General features: G+C 36.4%; 2 protein-coding genes across 3 annotated transcripts in view; one reads left to right on the forward strand and one right to left on the reverse strand.

Annotated features, from left to right (window-relative positions):
• Cmtr1 (Cap methyltransferase 1) overlaps positions 1-17,126 on the reverse strand; it is a 37,056-nt gene extending 19,930 nt beyond the window's left edge. For both annotated transcript variants that reach the window (XR_011700707.1, XM_071585327.1), the window contains exons 1-8: positions 17,080-17,126; positions 12,191-12,501; positions 10,798-10,953; positions 10,489-10,656; positions 6,794-6,961; positions 5,186-5,375; positions 4,270-4,388; positions 2,339-2,435 (exon numbers count right to left, since the gene is read on the reverse strand). Coding sequence is in view for 1 of the 2 variants with exons in the window: in XM_071585327.1 (XP_071441428.1) it covers positions 2,339-2,435; positions 4,270-4,388; positions 5,186-5,375; positions 6,794-6,961; positions 10,489-10,656; positions 10,798-10,953; positions 12,191-12,501; positions 17,080-17,092 (1,222 nt within the window). In the remaining variant the exon portion in view is untranslated. The remainder of the gene's footprint in view (positions 1-2,338; positions 2,436-4,269; positions 4,389-5,185; positions 5,376-6,793; positions 6,962-10,488; positions 10,657-10,797; positions 10,954-12,190; positions 12,502-17,079) is intronic.
• Positions 17,127-19,572: 2,446 nt separating this feature from the next.
• On the forward strand, positions 19,573-20,266 carry LOC139687693 (cytochrome b-c1 complex subunit 7-like). The gene is made up of 4 exons (XM_071584941.1): positions 19,573-19,636; positions 19,731-19,787; positions 19,865-20,031; positions 20,106-20,266. Exons 1-4 carry the CDS (start codon positions 19,603-19,605, stop codon positions 20,181-20,183), a joined length of 336 nt encoding a protein of 111 aa, XP_071441042.1. The 5' UTR covers positions 19,573-19,602; the 3' UTR covers positions 20,184-20,266.
• The last annotated feature ends 1,820 nt before the right edge of the window (positions 20,267-22,086 follow it).

The raw sequence follows: 22,086 nt of genomic DNA on the forward strand, positions 1-22,086 counted from the left end.
ACACGGGTCCCCGGGCATTAACATTGCCAATGGACTTGCATTGGACTATGTCCACGACAACCCAAATTTGCTCCAGAGGGTCATAACTGGTGACAACTCATGGGTTTATGGTTATGACATGGAAACTCCCAATCATCCCAATGGCAGCTGCAGCATGAGCCAAGACCGTAAAAAGCATGCCAAGTTCGGTCGAATGTGAAAGTTTTGCTGAAAGTTTTCTTCGATTGCAGGGGCGTGGTGCATCATGAGTTCTTGCCACAGGGTAGAACACTAAATAAGAAATATTACCTGCAAGTTACGCGCAACTTGCAGGAAGGAATCCATATCAAACGCTCAGATTTGTGGAAGAACAAAAATAGGCTCTTGCACCATGACAATGCCCCTGTTCACACATCGTTACTTGTGTGTGAATTTTTGGCCAAAAGCAACACACTACTGATGCCGCAGCCACCATATTCCCCAGATCTGGCCCCTAGTGACTTTTCTTGTTCCCAAAACTGAAGAGGCCCATGAAAAGACAATGCTACGCTACGATTGACGAGATAAAGGCTGCATCGAAGAAGGACCTGAACAAGATCACAAAAAATGGTTTTTTGAAGTACTTCGAGGATCGGAAAAAACATTTTTGTATTTTTGTAACATTTGTATAATATCTAAAGTGGACTACTTTGAGGGGGAGAAAATAGATATTCATGAATAAATAAATAATTTTTGAAAAAACACAAAAGTCACGATCATTTTTGAACAGACCTCGTATATCCTTGAAATTGATTGAGCTTTATATTTCCCTCCTTTTTCCTTTCACAGTAGGGTAAAAAAACCCTTTATGGCTTAAGGAAAAATTATTTAATGTACATAGTCAGACTAGTGGGTTGCGGTAGTCCAGGGGTAGAGCATTCGACTACTGACCGGAGGGTCCCAGGTTTGATTCCCGGGTAAGTCTCTGGGCACCTGCAGCTCCAGCGAAGCTATGTGATTTTTCAGGTACCAGATCTTCCAGGGAAACCATAACCACCACAGGGAAAGGAACTGGTCCCCCTACCCTAATGTGTGAATTTCACAACCCATCGGGCTTAATACTGGGTGAACTCTACCATCACCCACCAAACCAACCTTCGGGTTGATTACTGTGTCTATGGTCTATAGTCAGTCTTACGGGAAATATCTACCCCAGCCATAATCTTAATGGTGAGCAAAGGATATTGTGAGGGAAAATTCTGGGTAAAAAATTAAATTAAATTAAAAAATGATAGTGGGGTAGGACGGAACAAACGATTAAACCAACATACGATTACAAAACACACTCTTGCTAAGGTGTACTTGATAGCATTGACCCTCGCCCGTTGCAAGCATTCAAACACACAGGGAGGGAGTTGCCTAGAAACTTCCTCAAGTGCAAGTTACAGGACTAACGTCAGAAGAGATTCAACGGAAGGCCTGTTTGCGTGAGAGAGATTTGCAAGGGTTAAGGTGTTTGCACATACCCAAGCAAGAGAGTGACCAGTATATCCAAACTAGAGAGTGGGTGGTTTATTTATTTTTATTTATGATTAGTGGACCACTGGCAGAGGTAGAAATCTCTCGTAAGCCCTGCATGCATGAATGTTTGATACTAGCGAGGGTCAATACTATTTTGCATATCCATATTAGCTAGAGTAAGTCGTGCTTGTATTTATTTTATTGCAGATGATTGGCTTAATGAGAAATCTCTCGTAAACCGTGTGTGTTTGAGTGCTTGCAATGGCCAAGAGTCAATGCTATCTAGTACACCTAAGCTAGAGTGTGTTCTGTTATCGTATGTTAGTTTCATTGTTTGTTCCGTCCTAACCCACTATCATTTTTAAATTAAATTATTTTTTTTTACCCAGAATATTCCCTCACCATATCCTTTGCCCACCATTAAGAGAACGACTTGTAGTCATTTTCATCACAACTGCACCAATTCATTCATCTCTCAGAACTCATGAGTGTTTAGCCGAAAACAAGACCACTGTGTTTCTTCACCCACCTTACTCACCAGACCTTTTCCCCCATCGACTTTTTCCTTTTCCCAAACTAAAGAAAAACATTTGCCACCAATCCAGAGATGTAGAAAAATTCAATGGAGCAGCATATGATTATTCCAGAAGAATCATTCCAAGACGAAAAAAGTGGAAATACTTTTTGGATAACCCTTTTGGGAGGAGACTACTTTGAAGGGGACCCTGATCAATAATTTTTTAGTGAAGTTTTTTTAATAAATGAAGTTCAAGAACTTTTTGAACAGACCTTGTACAGGTTTTGCCCACATAAAAGTAATGGCAAATGCACATTTAAAAAAATAATTTCAAGCTCTCACCTGTTCTCACGATGCTCAGAGCAACAAGGAACTGGCACAAATACAACTGCTTTGAGAGGATCTCTTGTATATTCTCCTGTGACTCTACAGAGAAGCCCTGAAAAATAATATTACATTTGCTTAGTTCCAATAAGCATGCAATGAAATCTTTTTCTAGATTTTATTACAAAAGGGTCAGACAAAATGAAGGGGGATATTGACTGGCTTTAAGAAACCATGCCAAAATAAATTCCTGTTTAACAATATTTACAAGGGAACTTAAACATGAAACAATTGGGCAAAGACAAATACAGGAATACTTAAGTTTCCTATATAAATTTAATGTATTCAAATAATACCAACCCACTTTTCATTCATGACAAATGCTACCATATGCAAGTCCTTACACATATTTTGTTATTAATATGCAACTGTAAACAAGGATAAGTCAGCAATCTGGTTAATAATGAGAATCTTGAACCAGTTAGTATGGCTTCTCACAAGCAGTAGAGTCACAGACTGCTTAGGTGCTACCCTAGCTGAACTGGAAGTTTGTTTTTAGGGTTTTTCCCCACCCTTTTAGTCACTGCTAATGGCAAACAGGGATATTGCACTAGTATTCTCTATCCCCCTTTCTACTTGGGCCAAAGTAATGGTAAATACATCACTACTTAAATGGTTTAGTTTTATGTCAATTGAAATTTAAAAATACTTTGAAAGACTATATTTCATTTTAGTAAACAGGTTAGCATCTATAATTTTAAAAACTGATGTGTCCACAAATCAGGTTTTTACCAAATTAACCACATTTCTTAAAGTTTTTCTTAGTGCCACAGAAGGGTGAAATGATGGAATATTTTCCATGTAATTTCCTCTTAAAGTGTATTAATTCATAAGCATTCAGTCACTAAGAAGTCTTTTCTTCTAAGGTGCAATACATTTACCATTTGCCCAATTAAGGAGAATGAGCTGGTGACAGCAATGATGTTTCTATGGTGATCACATTAAAAATAACCCAAAAACAGTAAAAATCAGCATCTCAACATTACATTAATGTTTATTGCAAGATATAATATATGGTGAACAATAAATATTCAAACCATCCATATAATAGTTAACTTCCCATGCTAAAAACTCAATTTGTTAATGAGTATAATAAAATGACTCTTAAGAAAATTCATATCTTAAAAAAATTGGTTCTCAGATATTCCATTCTTTTCTAATTGAATTTTGCGGGGGCACCACTGTTGCATGCTGAATACAACTCTAAACAGTCACTTCCTCAGGGTCAATTTTGATTTAAATCTAAACAGTCCATCTATTCTTTTAAAAATAGAATCAAAGCAGTCATGTAAATGTGAACCACTTGGAAATGGAAAAAATAGTCAATGTTGTGGTAGCTGTCGATCTCATAATTCAATCGACCTCAGAGCTACAAGCTGCCAAAATCAGTGTTTGAATATTTATATACATAGTTCATGTCAAGGTTGCTGACTTCTTTTTAGAGAAATTATTAAAGCATGGACCCTTCTCTGGCTCTAAAAATTCTAAACAAAACGTGTGCATTCAGAGAGGATGCAAATGGTGATGAAGGGATGACTGCCTCCTTACAATGAACTAATCTTGAGCACTTCTTCAGGAAAGACTTACAAATTTTCAAGTCTTAACAATATTGCGATTTCGCAGTCTTGAATAAGCCTATCTATATAAATTGTATTTATTCGTTTCATTAGAAAGGGCTATAAAAATCCAACAAACAAAAAATCCAACAAATTTTTAAAAGAAACTTTTTTAATTAAATTCAAAGTCTCTGTGATTATTGTCATGCCCCAAATTCAATTTCTCCATATATATAGCATAATTCTTCAAATCAAGGTCCACCTTGTTATAATAAAACCTAGGTAGTCATAGTAAATAGACCAAAATTTTTCATTGAAGAGTATATTAATTACCCCATCAGCCATCATAAAATGTACGCCATGGCCTCCGGTTCTCTCCTTAACATATCTGGTGAATTCTTTAATATTATCTGATAAAGTGACATCCCCATCACCCTCCAAACCACCAACACCTGAAAAAAGGTTTATCGTACATTAGTAAAAACAACTTTTCTCAGCAAAAATAATACTTCATATGTCAGTTTTCAAATTAAATAAACCACGTACATAACAATGATTTGAATTTTCAATAAAAAGCAACCATGATGATTTGAAATAATGAGGAAATAATTCAACAATGATAGATGATATTCTTGGGAAACCATTCAAAGAACATTGGAAATAATATTTAATCTAGACTCTCAAATACAATAAAACCTTGAATACATATACCAAATTTACATTTTTTTTTTGAATTTGCATAATCTTTATAGTCTTCATAAAAATCATGGCAGTAAAAATGTCAAATTCAATGTCCTGAACTTGGAATTTGAGCATGTAAAATTGTACACTCCCACAGAGATTATAAGCAGTTCAGATTATTGCTCCAACATTTCATTTTTAAGATCAATTAAATTTAACTCTGTAATTAATTTATGAGCAAAAATTTATTTATGTGAGCCAATATTCAAGTGGCAAACACACTAACTTCAAGTTAAGAATGTGATTAAGTCTGGGAAAAAGTCTGATAACAACTGGCTCATCATCTCAATGAGGGGGTGAGGTTTTATATAAATTTAAGGCTTTACAAATTTAAACTAAATCCTTCGATTGCACTGTTTTTTTTATGTTGAGGTCTATCCGAACTGCAAAAAAATGCTAGAGGGTGACATGAATTCAGGATTTATGAATTCAAGGTTTCACAAATGCACTGGAAATGAATATAACGTCTAATGATTATGACTGTTTGGCTCTAATTTTTCACTCTCACCATAATGAGTTTCAAAACTTTCAGGGGATCCAACCAAGAAATCAGACAGGCGGAAATCATTTTCTTTTTTCAAAGTAAATCCAAAGCCTTTAGCTTCCCACCCTTTCCTCCAGAGCACATACTCTGAGAAGCCACCCGGACCAGCACACACATCAGCAAAGAATAGCAGTCCATTTCCAACCATCGACCTCTGAAATTAAAAGGATGAAGTACAATTAATATAACTGTAAATACACTGCAGTTTTTTATAAAATATAAAGAATCTATACATTAACCCCTTAGTTTTCATGTTGATATATTGAATATTGACTGATTGTTACCAATTAATCATGCATGGGTGGCCACAAAAGAGAACAGACAAAATTTGAATGCATTTATTGGTTTTCCAGGCCAAAATTTGAAATTTCCCAAGGTCACCTTTTCTTCTAACTACAATATATTTGGTGTATAAGTTTATATCCGCTGCTTTTTAGCCAGAAAAAAAACATGTTTTTTTCATAGAAAGTGGAAAAATTATTTATTTAAATATTGTCCCTTGCTAGCTACACATTTTTCCCATCTTTTGGGCAATTTGTGGGTACCATGCCAAAAAAATTCCTTCTCTTTCAATGCAAACCATTTGTCAAGCCATTTTCAGACGTCTGCTTAAGTTTCGAAGTGCTGCTCAGCAAGCGCGTGGCCCATCAACAAACACAGTTGGTAGTCCGGGAAGCCAGGTCTGGTGATTAAGCGGCATGGGGTAGCGCCTCCCAGTTGAGTGTTTCCAAATAGTTATGGACCATTATGAAAAATTTATGTTGTTGTATGAAATTGCTGATGATGTGCACCGATTATTTTGTTTACAGATGTCAATTTCATAAAAATAAAAGAATGGCGTGTCCATAGTAACTTAATAGCTTACTATCGCCATCTGAGAGTAAACAGTGGATTTAAGCTTATACACCTGATTTGGAATAATCTACTCAAAAGGCATCCAATTTCACAGGATTGGTTTTTGATCCAACTGACTTATAGTAGTAGTAGCTCTGGGAGAGGCGACTGACAGGTAAGGTTATTTGCACCATTTGGGATAGGTGGGAATGGAGGAAAGACAGAGAGAAACCCAGTGTCAGCATTAGCCTACTCTTAAAGTAAGGCGCCAAGGGGTCCAACCGCTTAATCTCCCATCTGACAGATGGCGTGCCCACTCTAAGTGTTTTCCAAAAAGAACCTCAAGTAGGGATCGGGATACCACTGTAAATGATCTACTGCCTCTAGGGTTCAATCCTGGGCCCCCTGGGTGAGAAGCCAGGACATCAGCCACCACTCCATCCTGATCCCTTTCAACTGACTTAAACTGCCCCAGTACCCTCTCTGTATCACAGCCATACTATATTTCAACTTCAACGGCAAACATTTGGACTAATATTGCCCATTTCGTTAGCAAGGTGGGTAACTTGCCTTCCTGCCAAACCCTTATGTTCTTATCCCACCTCAGGCACAGATGTTGTGAACTCTGGTGGTTTGGCCCTTGGAACACCTGAGGTCAAGCCAAAAGTGGCTTATTACAATCTAGGGGGCAAACTAGCCAAAAGATGCATTCAAGGAGATAAAGGAATAAAAAAGTACCCCATTTCGATCCTTTGGATTTGTAAACATGAAATCAAAAACAGCATCCATGTTGGCCATTTTCATTGCAGCTCGATTGAGGAAGATTCCCCCACGAATAGTCTCAAATGGGTTGGACCTCATTCTTGCCTTCCTCATCTCAATTGGAGATAGTTGATCAAACATAGTCTGTGAAAAAAATGATACACACATATTATTAGGCAGTGTGTAAGAAAAATTGTAAATTTTCATTTCATGAGCATATTTTGCTTTGGTTTCAAGTTTATGTGGATTAGGTAGAATGACTGATTCAAAATATGCCTGTATTCATTCAGAAGGGAACTGCACAGCTGGGCACATAAATTGCCAATAAGTCCTACAGTAGATTTATATTTTGTGCATATTTAGTGGGGCATCACAGCCCAGTAGGTGGAGGACTGGGCTACTGACTAGAGTGTTAAGATTCCTCAAATATTCTTTTGAAACTACAGGTGGCTCTGTGAAATTGCAAAATTTACACAATAGGGGATTAGTTTTAGGTGAGCTCTATTTTTACCCGTCATATTAACTTTTGGGTTCATTATTGGTTGGTTTGGTCCTTATAGCACTTCCTGCATGTGTATTCTTCTACCACTTCAGTTTCCTTTAGACACCCAATTGGTACATCATCACCACTTTTTGGCAACATTTTAGTTAAATTAATGTAGCATAATCTTTCATTACAAAGGTATAAAATAAATTGGATAAAAAAATTATGACACAGAAGTAACATTCTTAGTAGCAGTAGTTTTTATTGGAGGCGACCGGTAGCTAAGGTCATTTACGCCATTAGGGATGGTTGGGAAAGGAAGGGTGGAGAGAAATTCGATGTCGGCAAAAGCCTTCTCTTGTTGAAAGTCGCTATGGGGTGCACAGTTTAACATCCCATCCAATGGACATCGTATTCTCTCAAAGTAACATTCATGTACGTGACAACTGAAGGAAAAGCAAAAGTGAAGTACCTCCGCAGTGTTGAGTTAGGGTTGAGATCTAGCACTTGTGTCTATGTTTCAATGGAAGATAACATGAAAAAGAAAAAATTTAGAACTACTATGGCAGCCCCATAACCAATGAATGGAGTTACCTTGCGAAATGAGATTTCAACGCAATGCAAATTGTTGCAATTTTCCTCTCACATATCACTGATGAACCAAAAAGACATGATATAGAATTATTTAGTAATGATAATAGTTGTAATACGCTCAAGTTGATCACACAATAGAAATTTGGACAGCAAGCAAGAGCAAGAACATTATTGCCGCCATCAACTAGTATTGGGTTGTACCATATTGGATTCATGAATACAGGGCTTGCTACTTGGTAAACACATAATTTTAAGGAAAATCTGAATTAAATTATAATCTAATTTTGTTTTAGGGTTTACTCTCAAAAATGCTAATTTATATTTTTGCCTTCATTTATCAAAATGTCAGATCCGTAACACACTATGATCCACCCCAGAGGTGTTGACCAGGGGGCTACCTAGGATATCAGCCATGAATGAAGAGAAAGCTGTGAATAGGATATTTATACATTTTGATTTATTTACTTGTTACCTCAATTCATTTTTGATAGTGAATTGTGTGAGGAAAAAACAATTTGTTGGATCTATATGCCTGAAATCGTATTCCGCCAGTTTTATCAAAGCAGTAATTAGTATACACCATAGTAGTGCCCTGTCATTATGCAGTTGAATAGTTTAAGTAATGCTATTACAAAAAATTTTACAATTCATGTAATTTAAACCATGCCGCATCACAATGAATTCATTTTCATTATTCCCTCTCACTTCACTGGAGTCGTCTAACTTCATTATCTAGTGCTCTCTTAACAATTATCCAGTTTCCATATTTATTGCTTTTACCATTTCACTACTGAAAAAGGGTAAAAGTCATCTTAACCATCATCCAGTGACATGGTTACAGGTGAAAAAACTTCAAAAACTCTGACCCCTCCAAGTCACTGTTGAAGATTCCAATGAGACATTTGACTCTCAAAGGGTAATTGAAAGTAAAATTTAAGATACTATTATGAGGTGGATGATTATTATACTATATTGTAGCATGCATTAGCGGATGACTATTTAAACTTCCTGCCACAGCGTCTCCCGTAGTTTCCTTGAAAGAGGCTTCAGGGTCTGTTAGGGTTAGTGGCTGAGGTATATTATCACTGTGCAACTTATGGCATTGTATCTCTTTACTTATTTTTACTAATTCTGTCGTAAATTTGTACATTAATTTCCCTAATTTTGAGTCTTGACATGCAATAAATGGAGCAATTTTGCCATAAAAGCAAATCTCAAGTGTAGCAATATCCATCTAAAACTGTACATAAAATGCATTGAATTCTTCATATCAAACTTTTTCCTTGCTTCCCTGAGCATTCCTCTATATCAAAAGAATATTTTTCATAAAATGAAAACCCAAAGTCTTGTTGATGGTGCCATCTGGTTTGTCGACCAATATGATATGTTTCTGACAAAAATCCCAGCAAGTACATTTAGATATAATCAAGTTTCTCCAATTCTACTATCAGCTCCTATAGATGAGAAATTACTTGCAACATAATCTCGTTTGACTCATACAGGTTCTGGCAAAACAAACTCCATCTTGATTGTACACTCCTTTCCTCCTTCAAGAAATCATCCCACCCTTTCAGCACTTGCTACAGTCATTGCCCAAACTGTGATATCAACTTCTCTGTGTTAACTTTCCCCTTTACCCTTTGCTCCCTCTCAGAGACAGAATATTCCGCACTCTAAAAGTCCAGATTTTAGTACAGTGTGCCCATTCCAGAATACTAAATAATTTTTTCTTAATATAGACTATCCTAGATGCTTCATAAATAAAAGTTCTAACACATTAAATGATGTCATTTATGCATTTCTATGCCTACATTAATTTTATTCCTTTAAATTTCAGTCAATGGATGCTGTTTTGTAAACTGTTTTGCCCTCAAGGTCAGGATAGAAATCTTGATAAATATATGAATAGCTTACACAGGGCCATTTAATTATTATTATTAATTGGCATTAAATATGACATGTATGCATTAAATGAAACTTCCACTTCCACCATCAAAACCCACAGATTCAATCCCTTTTAAGTCATTAATTGAACAGTAGAAACTCATTCAGTTGGATGTGGTATGACCAGACTCAGCCTCACATTACCTCCATTACTGAAATCTGGGGGCTTCATCATGTTCGTATTTGCTTTTCAAATTATATAGAATTCAAAATGTAGACATTGCAGGGTCATATTATTTAATAAGGCATTGAAAAAGAAAACTATTTTATCATTTATTGGCTACAAGAGGACTATTCCAAATAGGATCATTCAATTCAATAAAAAATAGTGAAAATGGTTGCAAAGCGCCAGCTAAATAATGAGGATATTAACTACAGAGTAGATGCTTCCAGGATGTCACTATTTAAGAAACCAAAAATACATGTTACAATACTTAGCATGATGAAAGTGGAATTATGGTGGTCCAATTAAACCCTACTTCAGTTATTTGAATAAGTATTTTATAAATTACACCCAGGAAATGGAAGACAATGAATACAAATTCAAAGTAAATAAGGATCATACAACAAAATTGGGATTGTCCTTATATGTACATATTAACATGTTTAAATTACTTAAATCATGCATAATATCACCCACTGTACTCACCTTGTTGTTAAGAACACCTATCAATATGTCCGGGTCACAGAACTCCGTTTCTTCATCAAGTTCTAGTTTTTTGGTACCTTCTTTCATCCACATGTTTAGATCAGAACTATGAAGCTGAGAGTGATACTTTTCTTCAAGCCAGGAAACATCTTCTTCAACTGTTACAACCTAGTATTAAAAGTATAAAATAGTCTTTCACTTCTAAAACAAAAAAAAACATTTAACTACGTATCAAACAAACTAATATTTTCATGCCAACAGTCATTTTACATCAATGTTTAACAACACAAATCACTAAAAAACACATACCTCCTTTGAAAAATCCCATTCAAGGGTTTCTGCTTCTAAGCCTTTAACACTAAAGCCAAAACCTTGCCGCCCTCTCTGGGTAGATAGTTTCACTGGTGCAACAACGCCTTGGCTGTGTTTTCCTAGACCTTCTCCCTTCTTATGACCCATTTTATCCTGAGTAAAAACATTATTTACACCAATGAGTCATTTTAACTTGGCTTATATCTTGTTTTTACAAAAATAGCTTGGGGCCTTTGCATAGTCCCTAGGTAGGTAGCTACTATGGGTAAAGGGATTGTTGGTGTTCATGCATTTCTGCATGGAAGATTAATTCCACAGTGACCAACTTGTATGTGCTGCTAGAATCATATTCCACAAAATTGGAACTTTACAAAAACATGATCTTCAAATAAATCAGAGCAGATTCATTCTCATCCTGAAGCAATTCACAATAAGATATAATGTATTTGGAGATAAATTACCCTGTGTTTATAAAGTTTTTGAGAAACTTGACCACAAATTGAAAGACTCAAGCAGGATAAAGCTCCCAATAACAACTGCATCGTCACATCAATCAGCAAGATACTATTCCAGAGTAAAAAGTGCTTCCTCAGTTAGTGCCTGCAAGTCACCCATCCTCTTCTTCCTTAACCCAATTATTTTTACCCTTTTATTCATGCTTATTAATGCAATGAGCTTTGGCTGAAACTGCAGCACTCCAATATTGACAACATGTATTACATATGTTTGATCCAGCAATCACATGCAATACAAGCAAGTTATCTTCATTGGACCAGTTTATGGTGCAACCAAGAACATTGGCATATGGGAAACAACTTTGTGTGATAGAAGGTATTCATGTTTCGCACAGAATATAAACTTGTTTCATCACGTTAAACTGGGACCATGCATTGACAGACAGCTAATTTTAATACATTAAGAAACTCAATTTGGCATTTAATTACAATTTATACAAGACAGTAGACAGACAGTAGGCAAATCTTATTATGACTTTGGTACTTTTCACAGTACATACTGCTACTACTCAAAATTATTTCATAGTCTAAAACAGTTTTCTTTTAAATAATTTATGAATCAGTAATTAGATATACATATTTTACTTCAACTTTTACACATTAATACTTCCTTATACACTTAAAACTACTTTAAATGCTTATAGCATGTGTGAATCACATAAAATCATTAAAAGCATTGACATGATGTCTGGATTTACCAACATGACAAAATTAGGCATATACCCAAAAGAGGGCCATGATATTCAACATTTTTCAAAATATACCAAATATTTGGTGAAAAAATACAATTCACAACTTGCATCTTTGGCCAAGAAAGAAAGTAGAAAATACACCTACAACAAATAAAAGATAAATAAAAATTAAAGAAAACCAACCAACATCCGTTGAATTTTGCTATTTTCATATTTTGGCTCAGGTGCTGCCTTCATTAATGTATGCACTTTACTAGAGAACGATGGCTTCTCAGACAAATACTTTTCTTCATCTTCACTGCTAGATGCACTCAATTGTAGAGTATCTTCATCTTTACTCTGTTGATGAAAGGTTCTGGATGATAGAATGTTTTCTGAAAAACCTTCATGATTTCTGTTTGTGCTACTATTCGCAATGGACTCTCGATCATCACTTATTTTAGCTTTTTTATATTTCCTTGAGTTATGTGAATCTTCATCATCACTGCTGCTACCTGCATATATTAAAACAATGGAATTAAAGACAGGGTAATTTGGTCAACACTTATTGTATGGCTGTCATATACAAGTATGACTATTATTTAACTTAAATCTTTTCTCCTAAATTGGATTACCTACAAGAGGGCTATATTATTATTAGTTTTCCACCTATAAGCTTTGCAATACTAGAGGAGAGGAATGATGAGGCAAACATGGGAAGAGCTGGAGGTCGGAATTAAGGTCATTGGGAATTCATCGAATCAGTAATGTTAGTGGATGAGAGGATTGAAAACATTACTGAGCACATTGGAGGTCCAGCATGATAGGTATGGGATGAACATCAGTGCAAAAAAGATAGGGGTTGTGAGGCTCAGGAAGGGGAAGACTGAATTGAACGTTGAAGCGGGAGGGCAAAAATTGGACCAGAAAGAAGTTTACAAGGGAACCTTGCTTAACCAGCACCTTGCACAACATGTAATTCATATTAAGAGTAAAAAATACTTTTTTATAAGACTCAATTAAAAAGTAATATTTTGCATAAGGAGAGTACAGGTTATGGATCAGTCTCCTATCCCTCTAATCTTTTTGTATTTACTGCAATATACTCATTAGTTTTTCCCAATTCACTCTATCAAACGCTTCTTTGGAAATCTATGAAATGGGCAAATACGCATTGATTGTATTCTATATTCACCTCTATTTTTGATCTCATTACTGCAATGGCATCATCACACATGCTTCTAACCATCCTGAACCCAAACTGATCATCTCCTTAGTAGTAATTTGTCCTGCTCTTTAACCCCTTCTTGATGATCCTGAGAACCACTTAAGCTCCATGCGAAATCAGACATCATTCTGTACTCCTCACATATTGCAGAATTCACCTTTTTTTCTAATAGGAACTAATATTGACCAGATGAAGTCTTCCAGCCAAGTTCCTCACTTGCAAATGCTACCATAAATAACATCCTCTAACATTTTCCTTAATGTTTAAGTTTAGAAAAATGTGAGAGGAAAACCACCTTGGATAGACCACAGGAATATTCTCTAACCCCATGGCCTTATTTGATTCCTCTTAATGCACTTTCTACCTCATCATTGAGTGTGGCTGGACCTAAGCTAACTTCATCAACATCATACACTCTTTCTATGTCTAACCTTGTCGAGCTAAGTTCTGTACCACACACTACATATTCCTTCCACCTCTCTTGGATCTTTTCTGTTCCAACTATTATCTCATCCAACTTATCTCTAACTATTAACCCTGATCTTCCCTTCTCACCTCCTGATAGTGTTTTAACCTTCTTGTACAGTGCAATAATTTTACCCTTCCTCTTCAAACTTTCCATATCCTCTCACGGCATCTTCTACTACACTTCTTTGGCTCTATTTGTTACCATCTCAATTTATAATTTAAATCTTCTAAATTGTGATCAGAGTCTACATCCGCTTCAGGGACACTGTGCGCATTGATCAGACAGTTCCCAAATCTGTGCCGAACGATAATATACTCTGATACCTTTCTGAGTCATCTGGCTTTTTCCATGTAAACCTACACCCTTTGTGATGTTTAAACAAAGTGTCGGTAACAATTAATCCCTTTCTCCTGCAGAGCTCAATTGCTTTCTCCACTTAGCCATTCCTACCATTTAAACCATTATCTCCCACCTCATCACCATCCTTTCCTTTGCCAACCATTGGATTCCAATCCCAATTCACTATCAAATGTTTCCCTGCAAGAATACAGGTCATTATGTCCTACAACAGATCATATAACCTATTAATTTCTTCCTCCTTAAGCTTGCTTGGTGTCATGTATACCTGAGCTAAGACCAAGTTCAAGGGTTCTGCTTTTTCTTCTTCTAGCAATATGCTATCAGTTGCTTGCTCTATGTTGCCTACACTTCTTCCTACCTTTTTATTCAATATTATTGCCACCCCTTGATGGCTGTCATCCCCTCCACTGTATATCACACTATAATTATCACTCCAGTAATACCCACTATCCCAATATTTCACCTCAGATCTAAAATATCTATATTTTCTCTTTCAATTTCTCGCTTAATATTCTTTAATTTTCCTCTCCTCAACATTGTCCTCACATTTCCTAAAGTTCCTATTCTAACTACTTTGGTCTTCTTCTTCTGTGCCTTCTGTGCTGCTGCTATTGACTTTGCTTTTCAAGAATTACGTGAGTTGACGATCTCCAAAGCCTTGCATCTCCTGCTGCTGGGAACAACACATGGTGATTGGGCCAAGTGCCGTAGTTACGAGGACTCATTTTCTCTATAATATCCATCACAATAATCCTGGATTTAATAATTGAGGTAGTTTCCTGTTACCTTCCCCAATAGTGGTTTTAACATAACACCATCACTCAATGGTCACTCAACTGGGGTCAGATGCCTTTGCAGTTGCCTCATTGAGGAACATATGCTGAGCAGACCTTCCAACTAGATCCTAAATTTCCTTGGCTGACTAGCTAAAGTTTGATCAAACTCAAACCAAACTGATTTGATGGATTCCTCTCCCACTTTTATTCCATTTCCTGTTCATCCCATGACTTTTTTTACTATTTCCTTCAAATATACACCGAAAAGCACAGGTGATAATGGACAGCCCAGTCTTAATCCTCTTCGTAACACTGCCCATCCTGACAGTCCATCCGCCATATGCACCTGAACAGCCTGTGACATGTACAGGTTGCAGATAGGTCTCCTATCACTCCTACTCCTATTTTCTACAATACATTCATTTATTCCACCTAATTTTCCACTTCAAATGCTTTCTCATATTCTAATAAATACATTCCGATTGTATTCAATGTTCCTCTCAATTAGTGACTTCATTACTGCTATTGCATCACGCTTGCCTCTCCACTTCTTGAACCCAAAGAGATCATCCCATAAGTAACTATTTGCCCTGTTCCTCCTGTTGATGATACTGAGAACCACTTTGGCTGCATGCAAAATCAAATTTATTGTACTGCAGCCCTCCATTTCCCTTTTTTGGGACAAGACTGAAAACTTATACAACAAAATATGACAAAATCTTCCAGCCAAGTTCCTTCCACATGAATGCTACAGTTTAACCATATTCTTTTTCTATGCACAAGCTTGCCGGCCAACTATCTCTACCATATAGTTCCATATATTCCTTCCATTTCTCTTGAATTTTCCCTAGTTCAATTAATAATGGCTGATATTTAATTGTTTGGACGGACTTTCCCTTCTTACTTCCATACATTGTTTTCACATTCTAGTACAATGAGCCAATTTTACTATTCCTTATAAACTTTCTGCATCCTCGCTCTGCTTCTCTCATTCTTATTTCACCCTATTAGTTTCCCCCATCAGTTTAATATTCATCTCTTCGTAATTTTCTCTACCTGATTTTAATTACACTATTTTATTTCTTTCTGTAGCCAGTATCTCATTAGTAACCCATTGCTACTTATGAAATGGATTTTATCATTTCAGTCCTTGCCCTTTAATACACCCCAGTCTATATTGACCCGGTTAGCCTTGTTTTTCTATCCCCATGAGGATGCCATCCACCGCTTTGCCGCAAGATGGACAATGTTTTTTAAAACGCTGACAGTCATAAACCTATGTTTTTAAATAATAAAATGGGAATTCATTGCACGTTCACACTCATCTGGTACAAGGTATTCTGCAGTTCCCCTCAGTTAAGGCGTACCTTTCAAGAGCTGACCGCCGAGATCTTGGATTACCTATCCTAAAAGCTTAATCCAGGGCACAAAGTTTCTTAGTGTAAGAAAATTTCCATTAGTCAGCAGTGGTATTCTAATGAGGGGCCCTTTCCACTTCTACAGAATTCTGATAAACATTCAACGCTGATTTCACCATCAGATATTGCTTTCATGAGTTGGTTTACTCTTTTGTAATTTTCCTCAATGAAAAATAATTTCAATAACCGGCATTAACAGAGAAATTAAATGTGCCATCTCAAGTTACTGGCAAAAATCTTCAATTCCATTATCTTCGGTAGCACATTGTCACTCGCTGGTTTAAGGCATAACAAAATTATAAGAACGTTACAAATTATTGAAACTAACAATAATGAATAAAACACCATCTAAACAAATTATAAACAAACGCAGGAGGGGAAGACGATATTATCGTTTTTCACTTTTTATGTTTCCTCAGAGTCTAACAAAGGATAGGCATAAGGATTTTAATTATATGGCTAATGGATCAGACAAAAATTACACTACACGAAAAACGCCGACTGCCTTTCTTACGCAAGAATCGAATTTTTAGTATGTAATCACCATTATCAGATTTTCAAGCATGTTTCAAGCACTGTGCCTCTAAATTATGAAGCCAACAGAAATCAAATGAAATAAACAGCAGTCGATTCCGAAATACGATAATGCTCATCTAAAATTAAATAACTTTCTTTTTATAAACCGAGAAAATGGAGATAACACGTATGATTCACTACCCAAAAGTTAAATTTGCCGAACAACATCGCACCATTAAAACATCTGATATTAAACACAATGCATTTTAACTTTCGCCATTAAACAGCGAATGTAATAATGGGAAATAAATAAAATAAATGCTTACCTTTGCGGTACATCTCAGATTTCACGTAGCACTGTACCCGAAATATACCGATACCGCCCCGCGTTCTTCTGTTTCATTATTTGTCCAGGACGTCTCCTTGACTTTCCTATAGCTGTCACTAGGTGCACAAATGGCATAGCTAGAACCTGCACTCGACGTGTTGTTCTAATTACTAGCGGTCTCAATGGGGTGTCAGATGAGAGACCTAGACTTTGCTCGTTAGGGTTTTCGGATCATTTTAGGTGACAGCACAACGAAAAAATTGCTCCTTATTTTGATAAAATTTTAATATACCATTCAAATTAAGAATTTTTTATATCACCAGTGAATACCTCTATTGTTGCTAATGTTATTTATTCAGATTTAACGTGTTCTATCCTAAAAGTGTAATTCTCCTTTACACGATCTGGTCCTGGAGCATATAAATTATTATTAAGTTTATTTCATGCCCTGTGCGAAGCATAGAAATTCACAAAGTATGAATCCCAAACCGAATGCAACAATAGGCTGGCGTAAACTGTTTGCCGCTCTGTGATAGATTTTAATTAAATATTGTTTCTTCGCAAATTCACATTGTTCGTTCACAGAACCAAATGTTGAAAACATAAAATAACTGTCAAAATAGAAAATTGGCATATTCCATGTGCAAATAAATTAAAATATGCGTAAAATATTTAAAAACAAAGCACAGCTATAAAATGGAAGTCATTATTACTTATTTTCTCCATTTGAAATGTTACTCCTACAAGTCATATTGAATATCAACCGCATTTATGGTTGTAATCCAGGCTGCTCCATTGTCCCATAAAATTGTGTATTATGACACACCGTCTCTGTATCTTCATCTTATCTCATTATACCAACTTGCATATCATTGTCGTGCGCCTTAAGGAAGTATTGGTACAAAGAGGCAAGCTTAAGTTCCACATGATAGATAGGGTCTGATTTGGATTTACTTATTCTTAGTAAACGGTTAAAACAATTATAAACTGCCTTAAAGGCCTTCCCCTACCCCCTAAGTATCATCAACCTTACCGAGTACCAATAAATCTATCATTAGTTTTACTATACACAAGGTCTGTTCAAAAAGTATCGCGACTTTAGTGTTTTTTTTAATTATTCATTCATTCATGAATATCTATTTTGTCTCCTTATAAGTAATCCCCATTAGATATTATACACTTGTTTCAACGTTTTTTCCAATCCTCGAAGCACTTCAAAAAATCATTTTTTGGGATCTTCTTCAGCTCCTCCCTCGATGCAGCCTTTATCTCGTCAATCGTAGCGTAGCGTTGTCTTTTCATGGGCCTCTTCAGTTTCGGGCACAAGAAAAGTCATTGGGGGCCAGATCTGGGGAATATGGTGGCTGCGGCATCAGTAGTGTGATGCTTTTGGCCAAAAATTCACGCCCAAGTAACGATGTGTGAGCAGGGGCGTTGTCATTGTGCAAAAGCCAAATTTTTTTCTTCCACAAATCCGGGTGTTTGTGGTGAAATCGTTCGCGCATATTGTGCATTTCTTGCAGGTAATATTCCTTTCTTTCCGTTTTACCCTGTAACAAGAACTCATGATGCATCACGCCCCTGCAATCGAAGAAAACTGTAAGCAAAACTTTCACATTCGGCCGAACTTGGCGCGCTTTTTTCGGTCTTGGCTGGAGCTGCAGCTTCCATTGGGATGATTGGGAGTTTCCATGTCATAACCATAAACCCATGATTTGTCACCAGTTATGACCCTCTGGAGCAAATTTGGGTCGTCGCGGACGGAGTCCAACACCTCATCAGCAATGCTAATGCGTTGCTGTTTTTGGTCGGATTTGAACAATTTTGGTACGAATTTCGCGGCGACCCGTGTCACGCCCAAATCATTGGTAAAAATCGAAGTGCACGAGCCAATTGATATGTTTAGGTCCTCAGCAACTTCTCTACCAGTGATTCGACGATTGGCCAACACTATTTTCTTCACTTCATCAATGTTTTCGTCTGTTGTTGATGTGCTCGGGTGTCCGGCACGCTCTTCGTCCTTGCGTCCGCGTACTTCACGAATCCATACCTATGACATATATTCTACTTTGGCAAAAAATGGATTTATTTTACGAAATATTACAAATATTGTAGAATCAACTAAACTGTACGTTTGTTTTATCTCTCTTTTGCTGTGCATAATAAGAGTCCCTTTCATCTGGCCATCAGAATTGTCAACTATCACCAGGCAAAAAATCTCCTCCTTCTAGGGGTACATTTTAGAAATGTCTTAAGGGTTTTCCGATAAATAAATGCTATTATGGTGTAGAAGAGTTACTGAAGTCTTCAGAGTACTGAAGCAGCTGATTGCTTGTTTTCTGACTTGATCTATGTTTTACTTTGTAAATTCCTGGAACCAATAAACATTATTATTATCAATGATCACGCAGCCCATCTTCAGCAGCCTTTCAAACTTTACCACTCTTTCGATATCTGCCTATCGAGAATCCACTCTCGACAACAACCTATATCGACTAGTATCTCTTCGATCTACAGGAAAATGGCCGTTTCTGGGAGGTCGTCTGGTTTCTTCGGTAGGTATACTGTAAGATTTTCAGATTTAAAGAAGTTGAGATTGAGATGTTAATATGGTCACTGTGTAAAAGAGGGCAATTTCTGTCATTTTAGCTAATTTCCCAGCTTTAAGGAGATGGGCTTACAATCTATCCGGTTTTAACAAATACGGTAGGGATCAATCTTATATTAATTTTAATTAGTTCTGCTTAAACAGAATTTTATTTACGTAATCGTTTGTCATCTAGGATTGCACCACGATGATTGCCTTGACGAAACCGAGGATGTGAAGGAAGCTCTAAGGAGATTGCCTTTGAAAGTATTAGATGAAAGAAATTTCCGTATTCAACGAGCACTCCAGCTGTCCCTAACAAAAGATATACTCCCCAAGGAGGAATGGACTAAGTTTGAGCAGGTAAGGTAATATATATCTTTATTAGCATTTGTAAACTGCGAATTATATTTTTAACAAAATGGTTTATTTTGCAGGATAACAGGTACCTCCAACCTTACCTGGAAGAAGTGAAAAAGGAACGTGAAGAACGTGAGCAGTGGAATAAGAATTGAAATGTAGAAATAAAATGCTAATATGTAGATAGGGATTAAGTTTTGTTCGAGACTAAAATATAGAATAAATTTGTAAATACTAATGGCTGCAAATTATTTACTCCCTGATCATACATAAGCACTGAACAATAGATGTTTACTTTCGTGATAGCCCTTTTGAAGATGGTTGACAACTTGTTGAAATTTCAATAATTAAGGTCTTGCGAATCAGTGAAGTAGGGAATAGAGTAAACGCACGATTATTTAGATTTTACGAATATTTATCTCATGCGCACTACCGGAGTAAAATGCTATTTTTTTGTCGAGTTAAATCGATTAAGTGCGCAGTCGCTGACCCTAAATATAGTATATTATTTACTATTATTTTTGGTTACAATGATAATTGCTATTTTCTGGCAGAAATCTGACCAGTCTGCTAACTGCAGGTGCTTATGAATTAAAATGGAACTGCATTAGAGTCTTGTTATAAGAAGTCATAATTGCTTTAATGATCACAGTGCTTTACTTACTTTCTAGCTGTTGTACACTAAAACTAACATTCCATATCGAGTGATCAAATGTTTGCTCTTCAGGAATGCCCTCAAATCTCCAGATTTAAGTCGAAGAAGCAGAACCTGTTCAGGAGGTTTGACTGGTGTTTGTATTTAATCCAACTAATAAAATCGGGGTAGCGGCAAAGGTTTTTTTAAATTGGTGATAAGGGAACTCTTGGAGGTTCGACCCTCCATTTAGATGAAATAGCAGGAAACCTAGATATTTTGAATGTGCCAAAGAGTCTGATTTTAACAGAAGCTGACATTCAACAGGCTGATCTGTTGCTGAAGAAGGTCTGCTTTTTCCAAAACTTGATGTGCAAAGCAAGGATATTTAGTATTAAATATGCGCAAATTTATTAATATATCGAGGCTTGAGCGAATTGCAACAAATGTGGGGGGGCTACTTAAGTGTATTTTTCTTCTTACTGTAATTTTGATACAAAAATGCAAATCATTGTGCAAATTAATTGAATTTGTGGATTTAAAATATATGATACCATTAAGTTGACCAACATAACCCCACATCCATGATTGAATTTAATATTCAGAAAGGTTGTAGTTTGTCATATTTTTCTCTTGCTTGACTTATTGGTACAAAAATATTTCGAGTAAAGCAGCAATGTTCTTTAAGTCAAAAATGATTATCTCCAAAAATGCTTTTTAAGTATGTAAGTTTCGAAATAATTGGTATGAAATATTCCCAAAACAGTTGCATACTGGATACAAAACGATTAAGCTGGAAAGGAGAAGTACTTGGAAGTTATGATCCCAACATGATTAGTCATAAATAAATCCCAAATGAATATGCATGATCGATTGAGATTTCCCTGACATCTCTGATATGTACCCCAGGTGCAGACAGCCCGACAAGCTTGGTTGTATTTTCAGTATTTCATAGGGCCTAAGGATAATAGTGGCTCAGCCTTATGAGACAAATTTTATCGTGCATTCTTGGAATGGATTAAATCTTATGTCTGCATAGTAGACACCAGTTTCAACCCTTCCTGGGTGAAACATATATGGGGAATATGCAGACAAGCAAAAAAATTTGGATTTATGTGTTGGGAAATGTGATGAAAAGGTCAAAGATAAACGCTATCTTTTGCTTATTAGGCCTCATTTAGAATATGTGATCCTCATGAAGTTGAATTGATTGCCAAATTGGATTGCGTGCAGCATAGAGGAGCTAAATGGAGCTTAGAGAAGCATTGTTATGTATTATAGGATCTGGTTTGGTAGTCTCTTACGGAGCCAAGGCTAACTTACATATTAAATCTAGTGCATAAATTGGAAGGACGTCTCTTTAACAATGATGTTGAAAAGGAGTCATTAGCCCCATTGTATTACCATAGGAGAAATCATGTCAA

The sequence above is a fragment of the Hetaerina americana genome, unplaced genomic scaffold (genome assembly GCF_022747635.1).
Source record: "Hetaerina americana unplaced genomic scaffold, ioHetAmer1.1.p SCAF_2, whole genome shotgun sequence".
Lineage (NCBI taxonomy): Eukaryota > Metazoa > Arthropoda > Insecta > Odonata > Calopterygidae > Hetaerina > Hetaerina americana.

Excerpts from the sequence above, each read along its gene's own strand:
- LOC139687693 (XM_071584941.1), top strand. The coding sequence starts at position 19,603 with ATGGCCGTTTCTGGGAGGTCGTCTGGTTTCTTCG. Across the intron at positions 19,637-19,730 it reads GAGGTCGTCTGGTTTCTTCG|CTAATTTCCCAGCTTTAAGG; the intron begins GTAGGTATACTG and ends CTGTCATTTTAG. Across the intron at positions 20,032-20,105 it reads AATGGACTAAGTTTGAGCAG|GATAACAGGTACCTCCAACC; the intron begins GTAAGGTAATAT and ends TTTATTTTGCAG.